This window comes from Anas acuta, chromosome 5 (assembly GCF_963932015.1).
Source record: "Anas acuta chromosome 5, bAnaAcu1.1, whole genome shotgun sequence".
NCBI lineage: Eukaryota > Metazoa > Chordata > Aves > Anseriformes > Anatidae > Anas > Anas acuta.
This window is the reverse complement of record NC_088983.1, coordinates 7,576,755-7,598,386: the sequence shown is the minus strand read 5'-3', so window position 1 is coordinate 7,598,386 and position 21,632 is coordinate 7,576,755. Positions and strand designations below refer to the sequence as shown.

The 21,632-nt window shown below is 39.2% G+C and overlaps 1 protein-coding gene and 1 non-coding gene across 8 annotated transcripts in view; one reads left to right on the top strand and one right to left on the bottom strand.

The window, feature by feature from the left end:
• Nucleotides 1–21,632, bottom strand: part of SYNE2 (spectrin repeat containing nuclear envelope protein 2) — a 189,988-nt gene that overhangs the window by 113,323 nt on the left and 55,033 nt on the right. For all 7 annotated transcript variants that reach the window (XM_068682523.1, XM_068682516.1, XM_068682522.1 and 4 more), the window contains exons 30-46: nucleotides 21,312–21,491; nucleotides 20,627–20,777; nucleotides 18,329–18,487; nucleotides 17,499–17,660; nucleotides 14,880–14,981; nucleotides 13,374–13,574; nucleotides 12,374–12,539; nucleotides 11,639–11,751; nucleotides 10,381–10,583; nucleotides 9,856–9,975; nucleotides 9,480–9,768; nucleotides 8,452–8,621; nucleotides 5,356–5,665; nucleotides 4,424–4,588; nucleotides 3,326–3,682; nucleotides 1,624–1,758; nucleotides 842–1,003 (exon numbers count right to left, since the gene is read on the bottom strand). In XM_068682523.1, coding sequence (XP_068538624.1) covers nucleotides 842–1,003; nucleotides 1,624–1,758; nucleotides 3,326–3,682; nucleotides 4,424–4,588; nucleotides 5,356–5,665; nucleotides 8,452–8,621; nucleotides 9,480–9,768; nucleotides 9,856–9,975; nucleotides 10,381–10,583; nucleotides 11,639–11,751; nucleotides 12,374–12,539; nucleotides 13,374–13,574; nucleotides 14,880–14,981; nucleotides 17,499–17,660; nucleotides 18,329–18,487; nucleotides 20,627–20,777; nucleotides 21,312–21,491 — 3,145 coding nt within the window. The remainder of the gene's footprint in view (nucleotides 1–841; nucleotides 1,004–1,623; nucleotides 1,759–3,325; nucleotides 3,683–4,423; nucleotides 4,589–5,355; nucleotides 5,666–8,451; nucleotides 8,622–9,479; nucleotides 9,769–9,855; nucleotides 9,976–10,380; nucleotides 10,584–11,638; nucleotides 11,752–12,373; nucleotides 12,540–13,373; nucleotides 13,575–14,879; nucleotides 14,982–17,498; nucleotides 17,661–18,328; nucleotides 18,488–20,626; nucleotides 20,778–21,311; nucleotides 21,492–21,632) is intronic.
• On the top strand, nucleotides 10,648–10,730 carry TRNAL-CAG (transfer RNA leucine (anticodon CAG)). The gene has a single exon. It is a non-coding gene; the product is annotated as a tRNA-Leu (tRNA).

Genomic DNA, 21,632 nt, shown 5'->3' with positions numbered 1-21,632 from the left:
GGATATTCATAGCCAAAACAAAGAACGTCAAATACTTACAGCAAGTCCATGACTGAGAGCACAGAACTGGTGACTTGTTTGTGCTGCAGAGCTACTGGCTACCTGAGCTACTGGCTGCAAGTCAGATAAGATATGCACTGAAAGTAGTCCACTCATAACCCAGAACGAGATACGTTACCCTGAATCTCAGCAAGTTCATGAGTGCATATTGTGTTCTGTCTTGTCATGACTATGCCATTTTCAATATCTCAGGCAGTTTGCTAAAACTAAATGAGAAGAGTCTGGCTCTGTCTTCTCTGTAACAACCCTTCTGAGAGATTACGATGGCAACTAGACCCTCAGATTAGCCTTTTATCTCCAGCAGGACCTCCCATACATCATGGCTCCAGCCCTTAACCACTGCTCCAGTTTGTCAAAATTGCACATTTATCAGGGTGCACAAAACAGGATGCAACATTTCAAATGCAACCTCATACATGCAAAGTAAATATATAAGATATCTAAATAAATGAAAGAGATTCAAGGAAAATAACAGTATTCAAGCATAACTGTTAAAAAGCATCACAAAATGCCCAGGTGATTTAGAATGCAATGTCCTCAGAAAACCATTTTGTGGCAGCCCACAGTAATGAAAAAAAATCCTCCATACAGGAAAGGATTCAGCAAGTTAATGTATACTAACTGCATATACCACACATCAGGCAAAAATACCTCAGTTTAACTTGAGTATGTTTGTGTAACTTCTATTATTAATTTATTGGTAGAATCATCACCATTCCAAATAAACTGTACACATACACCCTAAAATTCAATCACTCACTGTAATTTCATGTCCACTTACCTCCACTGGACATGTTTCCTTTCTTGTTTCATCACTTTCAGTACCAACACCATCCTGATGCCTTTCCAGTTCTGCTTCACCACCCAGAACCGCACTGTCCAGAAGGTCTTCTTGGACTCTGTCATGTTTGTCCATACTTGGGCTCCCTTTATCAGCCTCCTCCTAGTTTGAAAAGTACAAAATGTTTACAACCAGTAAAAATCGCAGTCCAAAATCTGTCTACCAAAGAACATCGCACTCCACAAGCTTTTTACTTGTTCTTCAATCTAGCTTAATGAACGTAGGTAACCCAAACCCGAAGTCTTCTTGGGACAGTCTGCTCAGATTTGTTTGCCAGTTCAGGACCTTAAATCACTACAAAACAGTTTCAGGAGAAACCAAACAGGAGTAAGTGTACATGTGATTTTTAACACCATCGTAATAGTTTCTCCTTAGACATATTTGGCAACACTAACTATTAACCTTGCTCCTTCTCCAGAATTCTCTGTACAGGTGGATTCCTCTCTGATATTTTGATGGTCATCTCTGCGTGCAGCTGCTGTTGCTGGATGATTATATCAATGAGGGAGTTCTCCAAATCATCCCTTCAACTTTGCACACGTGAAGTTATGTATGGTGTAAACGGCCTAAGATGCCCTTAACATCACCAGTTCCACTGATCTCAATCACTCAATACATACACTGTGCCTGCCTACAAATTTTAAGGAATTTAACAGGTGTTTCTATTCGACAGACACACATATATATACACTGACATGAATGAAAATATATTTGTCAGGAACCTGTGCAGTTTGCCCAAATTTGTCCTTTCCTTGATGGATACCCTGTAATGGGCTGTTCGACAATACACTGCTTTCCTCCAAAAGTGGATCATTTTTCTTTTCTTTCTCTGACACGTTCCCATTTACATCTTGACCCTAAGAGAAATAAAATAACTTAAAACCTGCTTGTAGTGGGTTTACGTGGCAAGGTTTGGTAGCAGGGGGCCATAGGGGTGGTTTCTGTGAGAAAGATCTAGAAGCCGCCCCATGTTTGGGAAGGGCCCCGTTGTTTTCCAGATCTGAGCCAATAAGCGATGTTGTTTTGCGCCTCTGTGAGAGCATATTTAAGACAGGGAAAAAAAAACGCTGCGCCACACAGCAGCCGGGAGAGTCAAGGGAGTGAGAAACAGCCTTGCAGGTGCCAAGGTCAGTGTAGAAGGAGGGGGAGAGGTGCTCCAGGCGCCGGAGCAGAAGTCCCCTGCGGCCTGTGGTGAGGACCATGGTGAAGCAGGATGTCCCCCTGCAGCCCATGGAGTACCACGGTGGAGCAGGGTTTCACGCTGCAGCCCGTGGAGGAGACCACGGTGGAGCAGGTGGCCCTGCACCGACGGAGGCTGCCGCCTGTGGAAGACCCCTGCCGGAGCAGATTCCGGGCCGGACCTGTAGCCCGTGGAGAGGAGACCACGCAGGAGCAGGTGACCTGGCAGGAGCTGCTGCCCGTAGGGGAGCCAGGTTGGAGCAGTTTTCTCCTGAGGGATGGACCCCGTGGTACGGACCCATATCTGGAGCAGTTCTGGAAGAGCTGCTGCCTGTGGGAAGCCCACGCCGGATCAGTTCGTCAAGGACTGCATCCCGTGGGTGGGACCCCACAGCACAGGGGACGAGAGTGACCGAGAAGGAGCGGCAGAGAAGAAGTGCTGTAGACTGACCATAACCCCCATTCCCCCGTTCCCCTGCGCCGCTCGGGGGGAGGAGGTGGAAGAGGGTGGATGGGGGGGAAGGTGCTTTTGGTTTTTTTCCTTTGTTTCTCACTTCTCTAGCTTGTTAGTAATGAGCAATAAATCTTACTATTTGTCTTCTTATGCTGAGTCTGGTTTGCCCGTTACACTAATTATTGCGTGATTTTCTCGTCCTTATCTCAATCCTTGAGCCCCTTTCACATATTTTCTCCCCATTCCTCTTTGAGGAGGGGGAGTGAGAGAGCGGCTGTGGTGGAGCTCGGCTGCCCACTCGAGCGGAACCACGACAGTGACTGTAAATATATTTTAATATCAAACCTCTAAATGGCAAAAAATTGAACATATGAAAACAAACAGGAAAAATATTGTTTTGCAGTTCTAAATATAAGTCTTACTGAAGAAGCACTCAAACTTCTGAAACTACTGCAAAAGAAAGGACTATGCTTTTTTGTGACTGAGGCCTATGTGTAATTTTCTTATCTATACACCTATTCTCTCCAAAGGACACCTGTTCTAATTACATTGCAAGAGAAAATTAATAAGCAATCTGTGCTTAAATTGAAAGTTGCAGTTTCCAATAGACTTATATAACAAGCTTAGGGAGTTCTTCTCCACAGCTTTGAATTATACACATATATTTACAGAAGGCTTAAATTCAATGAAGTTAAAAAAGCAGTGTAGGATGCAATATACAAAAGGCATTTGAGAGACAGATGTCTCTTTAACAAGTCTTCTACTGTCATTACTGTCAGAACTATACTCACATTATGCATTTCCAAACACTCCTTAAACTCTACTGTTGTGAAGCTCTCTTCTGTAGCAACAGGAGTATCAGAAGTGACCTGAATCTCTCTCTCTAGCATTGTATCTGTCTTATCCTCCATCTGTATTTCATCAGCAAGCTCATCTTTTAACTCAAGGGCTTCACTGAAAATATTTTCTTCCTTTTGCTTGACATTTTCAAGTCTTTCTTCCAGACTCCTATGTTCACTCTGAAGTGTTTCAATCTCATCCTTAATAAACTTCTGTCCTGGTGAAGAAGTGCTTTGTTTAACAGCTTCTGCTAAAACCAAAATCTTCTTTAACATGTCTTCAAATCGACTAAGAGGTGCTTGTTGTTCCTTTAAACAGGAAGAAAACATTTTATTGAAACATGTCTTCACTCAATATACTTAATGCTAAGATCTAAAGTCAATCACGAAAATCATAAATATTTGCTGTGAACAACAAACTGTGCTGAGAAGTACAGGAAGACCTATTTGCTGCAAGAAGTCAAATACTAACAGAGAGCACCTGAAGCTATATGCATTAAGACAACGATAATCAGATAGCATTCTGTGAGGTGCATGGTGATCTTCCCAACTTTAAAAAAGATAATTGTTTAATCGCTTCCTCTCCTATTTCCTATTACTCTTTCTTTTTTATTTTTTTTTTAATTTGCTAGAAGCATAGCAAATTCTGGAGGAAGGGGAATTGCAGCAATCCGTATCTGAGTCACAGTTCCAGCTTTTAGTAGTTCCCTATACTCACAGGTATAAGATCGTACTCAGTTCTCCCAAACTGCAGGAAAATGCCTACCTATGCATTAAGGATACTTCTTAAAATTTGATGAAGTCTGTATGATTGATGTTAGGACACTTCTACCTTCAGTTCAATTAACAGTAAAGGTCCAATAAGTTCATTAAGAGTGGTTTCAGGCCTACAATTATCTTTATAAAAGGAACACAACATATACTTTATATAAGTGTTTCTTAGTTCTTCACTTTGACACAAGTAGTTTTTCTCTTTTATATATCTGATTATTTCTATAAGCCCCCAGGGCACAGATGCAGTTTCTCCATGATGCAAAACCTGCAACGTACCTGTGATTTCAACTGTTTTTGCTCAGAGGATGGTTGTTCCATTGCTGGACTTCCACAATCAGCAAGCTTTTCAGAGAGAGTTTTTAGCTCAGTGCTCAAGCCTGTCACCATATCCTGAAACTGCTGGTGCTCTTGAACGTGTCTTTCCAATGTCTGCACTGTGGTCTAGAAACCAAGGAGTTAAAGGGATTAGTAGACTGTTAATTCACACAAATATAACTTATCCACAGACTGACAGATCTTTTCCAGGACATCATCAGTGCAAAACACTTGCTTGTTTTCCATAAAATATCCAGTTAACCACAGCTGCACAGATGTCTTCCCTTCTTCCGAGCACACCATGGACTTCACCATGAACAAAATCCTCATTAGTAGCAAGAAGTAAGGAGTTCACAATCTGTAAGAATATACTTGTAAAAGGGACGTTTCCCATCCAAAATGGTTGAAAAAATAGATGCAGAACATCACAAGGGGTGTAAAGGCAGATTACTGGGTCTAAACTGGGTGGAACCAATAACAAACGACATGCAAGAAAAGTAATTCATCCTTCCAAAAGGAAAAAAAACTAAATCCTGTGGCTTGGAGAACATTGGAACAAATGCTTCATATAAAAGCTATCTAAATCTGTTTATACAGGTGTAAATTATTATTCTTCACACTTACCTTGCTCTCATTTGATTTAAATATTTAGCCATCTGCAAAGCATGCGGCAGTGAAAAATACAAACTTCTGGTGCTCTTTTTCCCATGGTAGTAGGGAGAGAGAGAGAGAGAGTGAGGAATTCCCATCCTTTTTACAAAGGAACTTTCACCACTCCTAGTTTTACCCATCAAATTGCCAGTTGAATGAGACTACAGGCAAACAGTGAGAACTGCAATCAAACAGACATTTTACATGAACATTCTCATAAGAAAAGAGAGTGAGGTTCCAACCTGTAGCTGGCTGAGCAGATTTTCATGTTGGTGTTTTAATTCCAACCACGATTCCTCTGTGAAGTAGGGATTCTCTGTGCAACTCTGTAGGTGATCCTGACTTTCCAATTCATTAAATTGGGAAGTTAAATCTTTTGCTTTCTGCAGGAGATGGGCATAGCTTGTCAACTGAGCTTGCTTCTCCTGCAAACCAGGCTGAAGGGCAAAACCCATCTCTTCTTGCTCTTTCTTCAGTTCATTCAGAGCCAGTCTCAGACTTTCTTTGCTTTGCTCATATTGCTCCCTGGTGAGCTGAAGTTGCTCTTGAGGGCTAAGAAAAAATATTGGTTTTAATAGTATTAAAAAATGCTTCATTCATTACCTAAAAAAAAAAATGTCAAACTGTGAGCAAGTCAACAATTAGAATGAGCACCAGCATGCTAAATACTTTTCTTTTGGTTTTAAATTAATGACCTGATTTAGACTGGAATTTTCAAGGGGATGAAAATCAAAGACACTTCAGTTAGTTCTGTTGAACTGGACTTAAATGCAGAACAAGTGACTAACTCTCTCAGATATGCCTTAAATCTCAACCTATAAACCTATAGTTTCTAGCATCTGAGAAGTGATGCTAATGCTCTGTATTTTCAGCTCTTCATTGCAGCAGAAGTTCTGTTTCAGAACTACAGAATGACTACAAACCTATTTACCTGAAAAACTTCTTAAGACAGCCTCCTGATGTTCTGAAGTGAAACTTTGATCTGGTATAAGTGGGGGTGATGGGGGAGTGCTGGTGAGAGCCTTTCAAATATACAGAGAACAAAACCAGCATATGCAATATGGGTTGTGTTATCACAATCCAGTGCCTGCTTTGCTGATCTTGACATTAGATCTTGATTTGTTTGCTTTATAAACATGCCCGCTGATTCACTGAAGGTGAACAGGTTGCGTTTGTCCACAGGAAATATGCAACTATAATTAGTGAGACTAAAGGCCATTAAGTAACATTTGCACGTTCATATTTAGTGATGAAGTTCCAATATTTTCCAGATGGAACTTAAATGCCAACATTTGAAAATACGATCCCACACAAACAAACCGAAATAAATACAGTCTGGTTATAATTCTATGAAGTACAACAGGGAAAAAAAAAAGAGGAAAGTAAAGCTTAGATCTCCCTGAGATTTGTATTTTTGGCAAATGACAAATAAAATATAGCCTCACATATGTTAAGCGCTCTCGCCATAAGTTCTCTGTTCCAGCTTCACACTGCTGGATGCATCAGCTGTGGTGTTCTGCTGTTCACAAATCTAATGCTGCAAGGTTCTGAGCATCTCTTCAGATGTGCTGAGCACCTCATTTCCTGCCTTCAACATGCTGTGAAGAGAGTGCTCTGCGTTCTGTTACATTGGATCCAGCATAGCCAGAGCTCTTTCCTTCTGAATGCCACTTGTACTGCTTGCACTGAGTGCTCAGTAATAAGAGAAGGCAACTGAATATTCTCAGAAGTACTTATTTTTAATAATTCCTTCCCTGGTCATTTTTAAAAAGTATACAGTAGGTCTACTCTAGCTTCCATGGATCCCAACAGCAATTTTCCCAGTGATTTTACTGAACTACGGTAACATTCAGGGGTGACGTTATTGCTCTCTACAGGTACCTCAAAGGAGGCTGTAGCGAGGTGGGGGTTGGTCTGTTCTCCCATGTGCCTGGTGACAGGACAAGGGGGAATGGGCTAAAGTTGCGCCAGGGGAGGTTTAGGTTGGATGTTAGGAAGAACTTCTTCACTGAAAGGGTTGTTAGGCACTGGAACAGGCTGCCCAGGGAGGTGGTGGAATCACCATCCCTGGAAGTCTTTAAAAGACGTTTAGATGTAGAGCTTAGGGATATGATTTAGTGGGGACTGTTAGCATTAGGCCAGAGGTTGGACTCGATGATCTTGAGGTCTCTTCCAACCTAGAAATTCTGTGATTCTGTGATTCTGTGATTCAAGGATGTTATAGCAGACAAACATCTTGAAACTGTCCTCATCTGCAAAATGAGAACTTCAGTTTATGTTTTCACCACACACCTGGAATCATCTGACATGTTTTAAACAATCAGTGTGGCTACCAGACACAGTTATGACAATGCCAGACACTAAAATGCCTTTCCTGACCAGCCTATGAACAGAACATGACAGAAAGCAATTTGTACCAGTGCCTCACCACCCCCACAGTAAAGGATTTCTTCCTTAAAAACATGACAAAATTAATGTGGAAAAAGCAGTTAGTTGCTTGCCTAAATGCAATGGTTAATAGATGCATTTTAAATTTCCAAAGCACTCCCCTGAAAATAACTGCATAATATGAGAGGTCTGTACTTATCTTAATTAAAGAGAACAAAGCTGTGCACTCCATGGTGGCCTGACATATACAATTAGTGCCTGAGTTCAATTAGTTTCCAACTGCTATAACCGTCTTATCAGAGCTCATGATAGGACTGTCAGGGGGTTTTATTAGTATCTTGCATGACTGATGCATTTAGACTATCTTGTAAGAGCCTGTTGTTCCTTCAGTATTCATTTCACATATAAGGTTACTTATATATAGAATGTTTGAAATTCACCGGTTCAGAAATCAACCGATTCTCAGTGGCTGAAACTAATACCAGAGTTTTAAATGAAGGATCCAAAAATGTGATGCTCAGAAGAAGAGTTTATTTCATAACTTGAAGTTTGCCATTAGCTTAAATTTTGTAAAGAGGCTTTTTCAAGTTAGAAATGTGAATGTAAAAGAACTTCTTAAAAATAGCATTAACAAGTGCTTTAGCTCTGTAGCTATCTTCAGGAAATAAAAGACTGGCAGAGCTGCTTCAGTATCAGAAGAGAATCTGAGCCAAGCTGGGCAGACCTCATCAGCTGTCCTGCTACCCCCTTACACGTCCTGGCTAAACCCCATAAGACCGTTCAATCCGAACTGCGACCCACTTCTGTAGAATACTAAAGCACACGTACTTTCATAGGTATCTTGTTCTGCCCCCAAAGAACAGAAATTCAATGCAACTGGTGCAGGAAGAAGAAACGAAAATCAATATAGCAACGTGAGCCATGCCACCCCTTGGCAAATTCCACATTACCTTCTATATTCAGTGGCTAACTGACAGGTGCTTTCCCACTGGTTCTTGAGCTCAGATATAGTCTGCTGAACCTCTGGCTTCTTAATTTTCTCATTTCTCATTAAGGTTTCTCCTAGAGCTACCATGCTCTGTATTTTGACATCTCCTGCATTTTTGAGAGCTGTGATTTCCTGTATTAGACAAGAAGCAGAAGCAGTAGCAGTACAAATAAAACTATTTCTGGTTACAGAATAAAAGGTATTACCAATGAAATCTTTCATTCTTTGTACACCACTGTTCAAGAAAACAGAATTCTCCTTCCAATCTTCCAATATATCACGTAGCCAATATATAAACAGATCATCTAATTTTAGAAAACTTGGGATAATGAAGCTGAGATATAATAATTATTTTCTACTCAATAAAACAAAAGCGCTATCGGGCTAACAAAACAAAAGAATAGTTCCAAATCTTAAGAAAATATATTTGTCACAGTATTACCCCTTCCACTGAAAGAAACACGTAAATCAGAGCAGCCTCATTTCTGTCTACTCTGTTAGAAGACCTCCTAACTCATCAGAGGGAGGAGACAGCAGAGAGGATGTAGGGGCCAGAGAGGCCCACGTAGACAGTGCAGGAGCCCAGCCCTAGAGCACTGCAACACACTCAAGAATCTACACATTTTGTGGAGGCTCTCCGGGTGCCCCGACTATACCAGACCTCTCTCTCCACCTCTGGAGTAGTTTGTGATGGGAAAATGCATGCCTACAAGCACACTTTCTTGGTCTATGAGTTCAGTATTGCTCCACCCAGAGGTACTGCAGAAAATCTCCTCATACGTGCTTAATTAGCTATGCAAAACAATCAAACAAACAAAAAATAAACAAACAAAAAACAAACAACAATCAAATATTCACACCAGATGCACACCAAACAAACCACAAAACCACAAGCAATCACAGTATCCTTCATAACATATTGACTCATCAAGCATTGTTCTGATTATGAGTGAGCTGTGAAGTGCAATAGGAATATATTTAACACAATACCTTTATCTGATTACTTCTTTCATCTGGTGGCAACTCACTTTCCTGAGACCTCAGGTTATTAACAGCCTTCTCAAGCCTTTTGATACAGCTAGACATATCCTGGGCAAGCTCTTCGAAATGTTGTCCTTCCACTTCTTGTCCCTGAGAATTCCCTACCATTTCACTTACATTGGTAACTAATGTATGATATCTACTAATAAGACCACTAGTTTCTAAAATGGTTCCATCTTCTGTCAGCCCAGCCTCCTTCAAGGAATTTGCTAGCTGAGCCAAGGAGTCAAATTCTTCTCTGAAAAACACAACAAATGAACAAACATCTATTTCTTGTAACAACATGGAACAATCTTCTTCAGGCAGAGCCCAAAGACAATGGTACCTTTGCATTAACAATGTTTTATACAAGTCTTCAAGTTTTGTCTCATCTTTTTCTGTCTCTTGTAGTTTTTCCTCCTGAGTGATGAGCCATTCTTCCAAGACAATGCTGCTTTCTTCAAGGCTGAAGAGAGAATAAACACAAGTGCAAGTCAAAATGAGAGGCATTGCATGAGTAAAACCTGATGACAACAGTATTTTACTGAAAAAGTAACCCAAATATCAAGCACATGATCAGACTTCTACTTAAAACTTAGCTTATGGATAGTTTTAATTATCCTGGTTCATGTCACTGAAACACATAAACTGGTGCTCCTAGGAAACACATAAGCATATGATCCTACATAATAGTGATTCTGCTATGAAGAGAAAAAACACTAGAAACATACAACAAAACACTCACTAACCTTTATTAAAATATCACCTTTAATAAAAAGCAGGGTTGTTTGTTGTTCACTATGGCTGTTTAATAATGAATCATTTTATATCATTTGTGATTAAAATGCCAGAATTGACATTAGTTCCATACCTACTGAGCTGCTGCAGAGATGCACCAAGTTCCTTTTCCTGTTTCTGACATTTGGATATCAATCTCTGTAGTTCTGCTTCTTGATCTCTCACACGGCTGTTAAGCTGGTTAATGCTCGCTTTGGGCAAGTAATGCTTCACTTTATTCAATAAAGTCTTAACCTCTTGGATATCTCTGTCTTTGCCATCGGAAGTCAAGAAGTGCTGAATAAGAGCACAAACACAACGTGCATTTGTGAAATTTGCTGCTGTGTAACAGAAATGCACTGTCAGGATGGCCGAGCGGTCTAAGGCGCTGCGTTCAGGTCGCAGTCTCCCCTGGAGGCGTGGGTTCAAATCCCACTTCTGACAAGCAGCTATTTTGTCACTCAGAGGGTGGTGAGGCACTGGAAGAGGCTGCCCAGAGAACCTGTGAATGCCCCATCCCTGGAAGCGTTCAAGGCGAGGAGGTTGCATGGGGCTTTGGGCAACCCGATCTAGTGAAAGATGTCCCTGCAGGGGTGTTGGACTAGATGATCTTAAACGGTCCCTTCTGACCCAAACCATTCCATGACTCTACGACATTTAAGAGTTTTTGACCCATTATCTCCACCAACTTTTCTACAGAAATTCCAGTTTCTGGACATGAATGTATGTTAAATTATAGTTTGCTGATTATTTGGCCTGCATATGAAAAGTTTTTGCTTGCAAAATAAGAGGTAAAGAAGACAATTTGATTTATTTTATTCTCTACAGCACAAAACCACAGAGAAATAGGCAAAAGTAGTGTGTAAATCTAGGAATGCCATCACTATGTCTTCTGCTAAACTGCGATTGATTCTTGAAGATGTTGTAACCTTTGTATCTCGTCTGTTGACTCTATCTGAGTTAAGAGTGAAAATCTGGCTATAACTAAGTGAATGCAAATTTTTCACATTTGAATCCAGTGGGGGGTCAGAATTTCATTTTAATCTCGATATATTTGACTTTCTGCCTATTTGCACACTGAAGTATGTGGTCAGGGTCCATTTACTTTTACTATTGTCCTGTCTCTTACTTGCCCAAATATGCTCTGAACTTAAACACTGATATTTAATTTTAACTCAGTTTTATTTTCATTCAACTTATTGTCTTAATGTTTTATGTTACATTAAATGTTCTTCCAGCCTCGAGTTACAAAGCACAGTGTATGAAATCACTTACAAGAGTAGTCTTCAGCATAAAAAAGTAAAATTTCAAGAAGAACCAGCTTTAGAAATCATAACGTTTTAATAGTTTACCTTTAGCCTCTGCTGTCTTTCTTCCAGCACCTGTTTTGTTTCGGAGGGTTCAAAGCAGTCCTTCAAAGACAGCTGAGTGCTGCTGAACCAGTCATTAAAATTCTTGCACTGACCTGGAAAAAGATACATTCCAATTTTCTTTATTAATTGTATTCTGTTAAAGAAAATCCCTATTTAACATGAACATTTCAGACAATTTGTAATTACATTTATGTATGTATTTCAGTAAACAAGGCCTGGAATGGCATATTATCTTTTTTTTTTTTTCTTTCATTTCTACACGCACACAAATACTATTCAAAACCTATCTGAAGACATGATTACCTCTGGACCTACTTCTAAACTGGCACAGTGTTCTGGCTGCATAAAACAAAAAGTAATTAATAATGCTATTCATTCTCATATCTAAAATTAAATTAAAATAATCGGAAAAAATAAAGAAGTTTGATTCTTTGTATCTTTAAACTTAAAAAAAAATAATTCCTAAAAGATGTTTTATACTTCTTTTATCTGTTTTTAAGATGTAAAAATAAGAAACAAAATACTTTGGATTTAGATCAAGTGATTTGTTGGGAAAAAAAAAAGCCATTTTTATCCAAATCTTTATCTTGTTTTTTTTGGCAATAAATTTGTTTGTGATATTAAAATAAAAATAAAATGATTTCATGACAAAACTGATTCAGACAGTACCTACAAACCTAGAAAGCTACAAAAATGTGAAACGTGCTTGCTTACGATTCAAAACACCAATGAAATGGTCTTGAAACACATCTTTCTTCTTATTAAACAAATCAGTGACACATTTAAGCTGCTTATTTAATTCATCCACATCAGGACAATCTGTCTCTTCTTGGAGTAAGGTCACATGGTGTTTTTGTTGTAGAATTTTCTGATGTATCTCCTAACATTAAAAAAAAAAAAAAAGACATCCATTAAAAGGAAAAATCTGAAGTGCAAGTAGAAGTTTACTATACAGGGCTGCTTGACTACCAATCAGAGTTTTGTCCTGCCTGTATGTCAAAATGATTTCTTACAAGAATATTGACATTAAGAAAGCAATCAATAGGTAGAAATAAGCACTCAACTCTCCTTAAGGAGTGTGCATACAACTCTATGCATATGCAATCACACATTCACATATATTTTGACATCACACAATAGATATGTGAATAGCATAATAATACTGTATGTTCCAGGGAAGCTAGGAGAATTAATTAAAAACTATTTCTTTCTTTGAGTACCTGTGATTTCAGTGCCCAAAACACTAGTGGTCTGATACATTCACTGCTCAATAGGAGATCTAAATTTTGACAGCTGTGAACCTCCAAGCACAAAGCAGCTCTTTCTTCACCTCTCCCCTGGTGCAGAGGATGGAAAGTTGGCTTAAATTGCCTACTGGGAGCTTTCCTTGCAGGCAGGCTCAAGTGGCACAAAGACATCTGTGTATTACCCAGTCTTGGCAGAGACACAACCCAGTAGCCCACCATCCTGGGTGGTATACTGTTGTTGTGTCTACCACTAACCACTTTCAGTAGCTGCAAAGATTAATTAACTACATATGATAACATCCATTGAAAACAGGCTTTTCTTCTGGCAGCTTTAGGAAATATTAAAGTGAAGCTCTTTACTTCAGTTATTCTAGAAGCTTACCAAATGTACAGTCACTTATGAAGACATGCCCAGGGTAAAAACAATTAACAAAATTATAAAAGATGCTTAACTTATGGTACACTACCTCTAATTTAGTAAAGATCTCTAAGGTGTCAGAAGGAGATAATGCTTTTAAAAGTGATTCAGTCATTCCAATCTGTGTCTTGGCCAGATCGAGGTCACCTTTTAGCTCTGCTGTATTCACAGCGAGTTCACTGGTATGCTGCTTCATCGACAAAAGGTCTTTTATTAACTCCATCTTTTGCACAACAGATGACCTGATAACCTTAAAATTGGAAATAAACAAATGTCAGAAATTATATTGGATTGATTTCCTATCATGCTGTAGAACGGCATGACAGACATAAAAAGCAATGAAATGATCTGAAATGCAGACACTTCAATCACAGTTTATTCCAGTTTCTTTCCTTCCCACTCCACAAACTGAGAGGTAATAATATTTAAGCCGTGCTTTTCTGAGGAGGAATGATCTGTTCATCTTCATTAGCAATGCATTTACTGATGCTGCTTTACTAACAAATTCGTCAGTCTACTATAGTGTCTACTCTCAGCTGGACAAAAACCTTATATGTCAGCTACCAGGAGAATGAGAGTTCAAGCTCCTCTCTACAACACGCCTTCCTGCAGAGATCCCACTGGGTCAAGTTCCCCGCCCTGACCCCAAAACCAGGCAAGGAGAAGAGAGAGGCAAGAACTCTGGCTCAAGACTAGTCACTAAGGAGCAACATATCCATAACCTTATCCTTAAGTCTTCTGCAGATTCGCACGAGACAACTCAATGGGATTGTGGCCACATGCTGAAAAACCACCCTAGGTGTCTGAGGGTGTCTAGTGATCCCCAGAAGCATAGCACGCACAGCATGGGGTTGCTGAGTCTGTTTCTAAGCTATTTTGATCACTTTAATCAATCAAACTCCTCTGAGTTCAATGGTTGTTGAGAATAAACACATAACTAGCCAAAACAGGTCAAGCTCAAGGTGCATCTGACAGACACCATGAGCAGAAGCTTGTGGAATTGGGATACGATCGAGATATCCTCATGCGGTCTCAAACAGTGGAGAAAGACTTTGGTGCATGAAGTCAACACAACAAGGTGAAGATTTCCTTGTGATATCCCAAAAGAAAACACCATGCTGTGTAAATAGCTACATACTACCAAGCTATATTAAGCCATGTCCAGGTAAAGGTACAGTTCAAAATGCACCAGCAGCATTCTCAGTTGCTGGGATCCCCCAAGGGATGACAAAGTCCTTTGTGCCTTGCTCTTTGTCAATAATGAAAGGCCAGATATTGGCATCTTCAGGCAGGACTGCAGAACAGCTCGGTCAGGTCTGAGCCCTGATAAAGCACATGACAGAGAGAAGCCTTTGTGTTTAAAATGACAAGTTTGGTTCCAACAACTTGGGAAAGACATTAACTGAAGTGCCAGTGCTAACAGCTAACAAAATATCTGCAATTATCTTTAGTTAGATTTAAGTCAAACAAAGAAATTGTTGTGGCAAAGATGGTGCTAGAAGCAGGGCTTTTAGTCACGAGTACCAGCATTTTGTCTGTAAAAGCTTCTTCCCACCTGTAGCTCCAGTGGAGGTTCATTACTATTCAGAAGTTCTTCTATCTCGGCCACTGTGTTGTCAAATTTCTGGAGTTTCTGCTCTTGAACTCGTAAGCATGCCTAATGGTGGAAAAAACACATCTGTACCTATATTGCTTTCTCTCAAATGTAATTTCCATGCTTTTGTTGAAAAAATATATTACTCCTTTTCTAATTCTTCATTTTGTCATATACAGCTCCCACAGCCAGTCTGTTTCCTGATTGTCATTCTAGCAATTTAGACAGACATTTTTGTCCTAGGGTCAGAAACATTCCAAGTTTCTCAGGTAAAAGCAGTAGTCAATGTCAAATGTCAAATGTCAAATCTAGCACAATTCAACAACCTTAACTTCTTTACTTCTACATGAATCCATGCAAAGTTGGAGGAAAATAATCTTTATTTTGTATTTATTTATTACTTCTTAAAAATGTGTAACATATCTTAAAATATCCTCAGATATCACATACAAGTCAAGAATTGGCATCCTGATGATACACTTTGGCAGTGATGTGATAAAACACAACACTTCCTCAACATGCATTTTTAAAGTATCTCCCTTTGTATATGAAGACCTCTACTCATCAGAATGGATTTTGGATTATTGTCTGATAACATGACAGTAAAATACCAGATACCAGCTTCAACTTATGAAACAGGATATGGTAAAAACAGTCACACTGTCTCAGATTCCCAAGTCATGTTTCCAAATTCCCTTCAGACAAAATATTTCTTTGCAATCTCTACAAAACGAATCCTCAACACCCGTTCACCCACTGCAGTCCTTAAAAGAGTTCCCATTTCTGTACTGGCAACAGAGGAAAGGAGGACTTCTCCCATGTTATTTATACTGAAATTGTCTCTAAATATACAGTCAAATAATTCATTACTCAGTTTTTTGTGATACTTTTCTTGAAAGCACGTGCACCTGTGCTCTGCTGAGTGGTCACAAAGGACCCTGGTTTTCAACCCTATGTAATGCGATACATATTGCAGCAGTTGGGGTTGTAATTAACACTAATGTTATGTTTCAGGACCCAGCTTAATGTTTCAGATTAATCCCACCTAACCCTGACCCTCACTGGAAACTTTAATCACTTTGCAAAAGTACAAATACACTGAATTCAATTTTCTCCCCTATTCCACTTTTAGAGTAGCTCATGGGAAATAGTTTCTCTCTCCTTTACTCTTTCTCTCCCTCTCTTTTGTGAATTATTCTCTTGCATAGGAACAGCAGAGTAACTCTGTTCCAGTCAAAACCCCAAACCACAACACCTCAGCACAGCCACCTTCAGCACAGCCTTTCCTGAGCACCTCTAGAAAGGCATGTCAGGGCATGGTCACACCACTCCGGGCCTCGGCAGTTTCTGGGTACCAAAATGGCTTTTAGGACGCAGTCACCAGCTAGTGCATTTTTTAGTGTAGCCCACAGGGACCTGAACTACCCCAAGTCAACTCTAACAATAGAGCTGTAAAGAAAATGATAATGTGACAAAATATCCACCTCTACACAGCACGTGTGCTACTGTTTCACTGCAAGATCTATATAAAAAGAACACCTTGCCTTTCTATTGCTCTGCAAATTAAAACAAATGAAAAAATAGAAGCAGCAGTAATTCTGCAAATAAGCGTAAGGAAAAGCAGGGCATTTGTAGCATGTAAACACTCTGAAAAAGCTGCCTGCATAATTTCAAACCAGTGGATATGGGATTTATTTATGTTTCAACCCCACTCAAGCAGGAAATTATTTCTGTTTAGTAAAGAATGGCTGTAACTACAACAGAGCAGTGCAGCTGTTTCATTATGGCCCTAAAGTCGGAAGTTAAAATATTCACCCCTGTACATGAGGTTCTTCAACAACACAGAACTAATGCATGTATTTCTACACCCCACTGCATCCCTACTCGTAGAGTTAATGCTATAACTTGTGTGGAAGAGGCATGGGTTGGTCTTGCCTAGGCTCCACTGTCTGCCCGTGTGCAGCCCCAATGACCCATAGCAGCCAGCCACTACTATTAGGGTCACATTAAGTTACACTGGGATGCATAACCAAGACAAGGATCCCAAAAGCAAATAAGCCACATCTGCAAACTCTTCTTGAACTGTGCATTACCCAGGCATTTCTGAGGCTCCAGTATCTTCACTGACAGATGATTTCTAACTAGAAAACCTATTTACCATTAACCTATATACACTCTTTTCTTTCTTCTCTATGTATGAGGAAATATGTACACAACTATATTTAGACTACAAGCTTTCCAGGCCTTCTCTTTGCTATATATTTGTATAGCACAAAGGGATGAGGGTGCATTTGTAGCATAAAGCAGCAGTTGGAGTGCTCCATTAATTTAAAATAATTTTGTATATCCACAGAGCCTGTATACGCATATACACATCTCTATTTATTAGTTTCCAAGACCTCTACCCCCTGCACATTACACAATATCTTCAGTGAAATTGTCCAGGCAGATACAATTGCAAATGTTACGACTTCCTCTGCTTTTGCAGTGCTGATATTTCTTCATGATGTGCATGCTTATAGTCAGAAGTCTATACCACTACAACATGAGTTTAGGGTAAAGGATTTCCATTCAAATTACCTTTAACTGTGTAAGGTCCTCTTCAGTCAGACAATGGTCTTCAATGTTCTTGAGTTCTGCATTTGCCCAAGCGTCGATTGTGCCAGATAAATTAAGAAGTTTGTCCCACAAAGCCTGAGCTCTTCCCAAATTATCACAGTAGTTTTCAGTCTTTTCATTGATCTACCAAGAGATTTATATACAGAAAATGCACACAGATTTCAAAATGTTAAATTACATTCTAAAAACAAAATCAGCGTAATATAATCCGAGCGAGATGAAACCACCCCCATAAACAAGTGCAGCAAGGGAAAAAATCTCATGTGTCTTCACGGCAAACTGGTCATGGAGAAGATATTTAAATCCCTGCTACACATGTCGCTAAACACACCAATCACAACGGCAGCTTGCCAGTTTTAAGGCAGGTTTAGGAAGGAGCCTTGATCATTAATGTTTATCTACTTTCAGTAAATACCATCTAATCTCAGTACTGATGCACCGCTTATATCAACTATGGCAAACATTTCTCACCAACAGTACCAGCATTGTAATTCTCTCAATTGTCTCCAAAGCCTAAATACACTGAAGTTATTAATGGAAGCTTAACATTGCCTTTCTGCATCTCCCAGAATTATTTACTGTTAAGAGCGCCAATGCTATAAACTACCTGACACATCAAAAGCGTTACACCAATAGCCACTTGTAAGCTTTGCTCTGGTAAACACTTGGATTTCTCTCTTAAGAATCTACCATATTGCACTTAATTTATTCCAAATATTACACACAAGTCAGAATCAATTACTATAATGCATAACAGATAAGACCACCCTGATAATTTGCTTTTTACATACATCCAGCCATCTGTCCACAATGATGTTAGCCTCATTCTCAAACGGAGGCTCCTCAAAGCTTCTCATTTTATTGAGCTGGAATTGAAGGTTTTTGCAGATCTGATTTATTTTGTCTACATCTTCAGAGTGATCATGAAATTCCTCTTTTGCCTCTTCAATCTGTGAAAAAGACCAAGTGGATATTTACAAACATGTTTACTTAAAACAGTTTCTTCAGTAAAATGTTGTAAAGTGATGTGCTATTCTTCTTACTTTAGGGGAATAACAGCACTACAGAAAATAATCATTTTAATGTAATGTGATGAGACTAGGAATGTATCCTCTGCCATTATATCCCTGTCATGCTGATAGGAACATTTCCCTATTAGAAATCTGTATTGTTCTGTTACTGGCTGAAAAACAGCTGAGTGGGAACTACAGACAATATACTTCTGACTATAAGATTCAAAACCACAGTTTGATTTAAAAATAATAATCACAAGATCCAAAGGGACTGTATATATCCATATATAGTACCTCACTTACAAAAACAAACAATGCACAATGTAATAATCGTCTGACACATTCTTACAAGTCTAAAAGAAAATAACCTGGAACTTTAGAGGTTTTGAACTACTTTAAAAAAAAAAAAAAAAAAAGAGCTTAGATCCTACTTTAATGTAGCCATTATCAAATATGCTACTATGAGAAGCAGAAATGTCCTTTTTTTCTATTTTCTAATTAAGCACTGACTGCTTCTTTGTGCTTGTTTGCAACGTCAGTGTTTACAAACAACATGGAAGCATACTGGAAATGAAACACTGACCTCTAGCGTTAAGCAATTTGATATTAAAAGCTCCCATTTCCCAGAGCTGGCAAGCATCTTCTCATACAGACACTGTCAACCACTGAGAAAAGGGGAGGGAGGGATGGCAGTTACAAACCAGAACAAGGCAGACAATCTTCTCTGTTGCCATTACATATAATTGTAAATAACAAATCATCGGTACTCCAGGACATCTGTGCTATGCAGCTGCTCTTGCAGATTGCAATTCTGAGAGTAGTTGTTGCAAAACTCAGGGTGGGGTGGAAGGCAAATGATGCACATGGACACCCATCCCATTGCCTGAGTATTATATTTATGCTCCTTAAATTTAACCATTCATGCACCAGTTGAGAACAAATGTTCCTGAATAGTATAATTGATACCTCATCAGATAGCCTAAAAACGGCATCTGAATAACTTGTTACACAACCCAGCCAGGGAAAGTGAAAACTGTGCAGTAAAATGGCCACAGTGGAAATGTTGCTGTTCCCTAATCCATTAGCTGTGGACACCTATGTCCAGTGGTTGTATTCATGTGGCTAAGAAGAATGTAGCCAGCAGTCAACTTTTTGTCTGACCAAGAGGTAACTTTTAAATATAGGGGAGTGTTCAGCAGTACTTGCTCGTTCAGTCTCATCACCTAATGTATAAGCTACTGTAAATGTTTAACTGCTACCAAAGACAACATGGAGTAGATGTTGTTTACCAAGGCCAAACCTCTTATATAGAAGGTCTGTCTTTTAGGTACGATTTTAGGAGGGAAGAGGAGTGAAATATGTTACTGTGGCTTCTAACTGCAGCACAGTTTGGTCAGCAGTCAGAATAACATCAGAGATTCATGCTGCAAACACAGCCAGCTCAAGGAAGTACTGCATTGTCAGCCCGCTCAAAACTGCTTTGGCCTCCAGAGGCCCACATCCCAGTGCAGCAGCACGCTGGCAATCCCCAGGCTGGCTCTGAGCAAGGTGGCAGTGACACACAGCAATGTACATACATTTCAGCCCAGGAAGCATTAGAGTTGCATTAGATACTATTTTTGCTTGAAGTGGTACAATGTTTTAAACTATCCCTTTAGGAGAGAATGAATTTGCTGCTTTTGTACATTTGCAAACTACCTCCTAGAAGTGGAAGAAGGAAGAAGGTTTCTAACTTGGTAGAAAAAATATAACTATTCTAATGGGTATGTCTGAAATAAGTCTTGCTGAGTTCAATGTGTGTTTTTGGTAGGACAGGATTTCATCTTATTTTGGTATTAGATCAAAACAGTTATTTTATTTTAGATCAAAACCTCCTTAACAAGTTCTTGATTCACTAAGTAAACTTAGACATCAACTTAAAACCAGAGTACGGACCCTAAACATAGTTTGGAAGCCAAAGTGAATGCAAGGACTTCACATTTACCCTGAAGCCCAGGCATACAAGGTCAACCCTACACCTGAACACTTTGTTTGTTTTTTTTTTTTTGAAAACTTCATTAAGTTTCTTTTACTCACCTTTGTTATCAGTCTGTTCAAATTCTCCTTCCCCATGTAAGAATTTTGCTGTGCAAGGACAATCTCCAGTTTCTGGATGATGCTGGTCAGACTACTTTTGCAGCTTTGGTACTGCTTCAGGAGCTCCAGAGCCCTTGCACACTGCTCCTGGCTATTAAGAAAAGAGATACGCTATTTATTGGCTACGCATAAAGGAGCAGCCTAAGCTTCTTGTCCACTTCCTTCTCCTATATTCAAACACGTGAGGAGTTTGACTACTATGTTCAGAAGAAATTAAATGGGTGGGATAAATTACAGTGGCACAAACTCTGTAACACCGCGTGACACTTGTTGTGGTTAATGGACAGTTTTTTAGAAACAGAAATGCCAGTCACTATTCTATGCCTCTGATTCATATTTAACCATTCTTCTGGATACCAGTTATGTTCAACATTTCGCTGCATACCTGCTAAATGATAGGATTGTGATTTCTTAAAAATAAATACAATTAGTGAGCTTTGGCTGCAAAATTCTACGTGCAATTCTAGGAATTAAGATTGCTTATAGCATCATAGTAGTAGCATTTCCTACTGTACCAGAATTTCACTTACTTTAAGCTATGGTCTAAGGCTTTTTTGATGTCTCATTTTACAAGCAAACCTCTTACTTGTACAATGCTATTTTAAAACATAACTTTTCTTCTTACCATTCAGCAAGCAAGAGTTTTGTATCCTCCCATAACCTCTCTGTAACTCTGCACTGCTCATTTGCTTCCTCTGCTTTTTCCTCTTTCATCTGCAGGAGCTTATTAGTGATTTCTCGCATAGATTTCATTTCAACAGCAGCACAATCTAATTCCTTTTCCAATTCCGTTAATGATTTTACCCTTTATTAGAAAAAAAAATGAAATACAGACTTATATTAAAGCAAGCTTTTGATTTTTTTCACCAATGTAATTACTAAGTTCTCTAGAAATTCATCCTGAGCTGCACATACTTACTATATTAAATGACACCATAAAAAATGT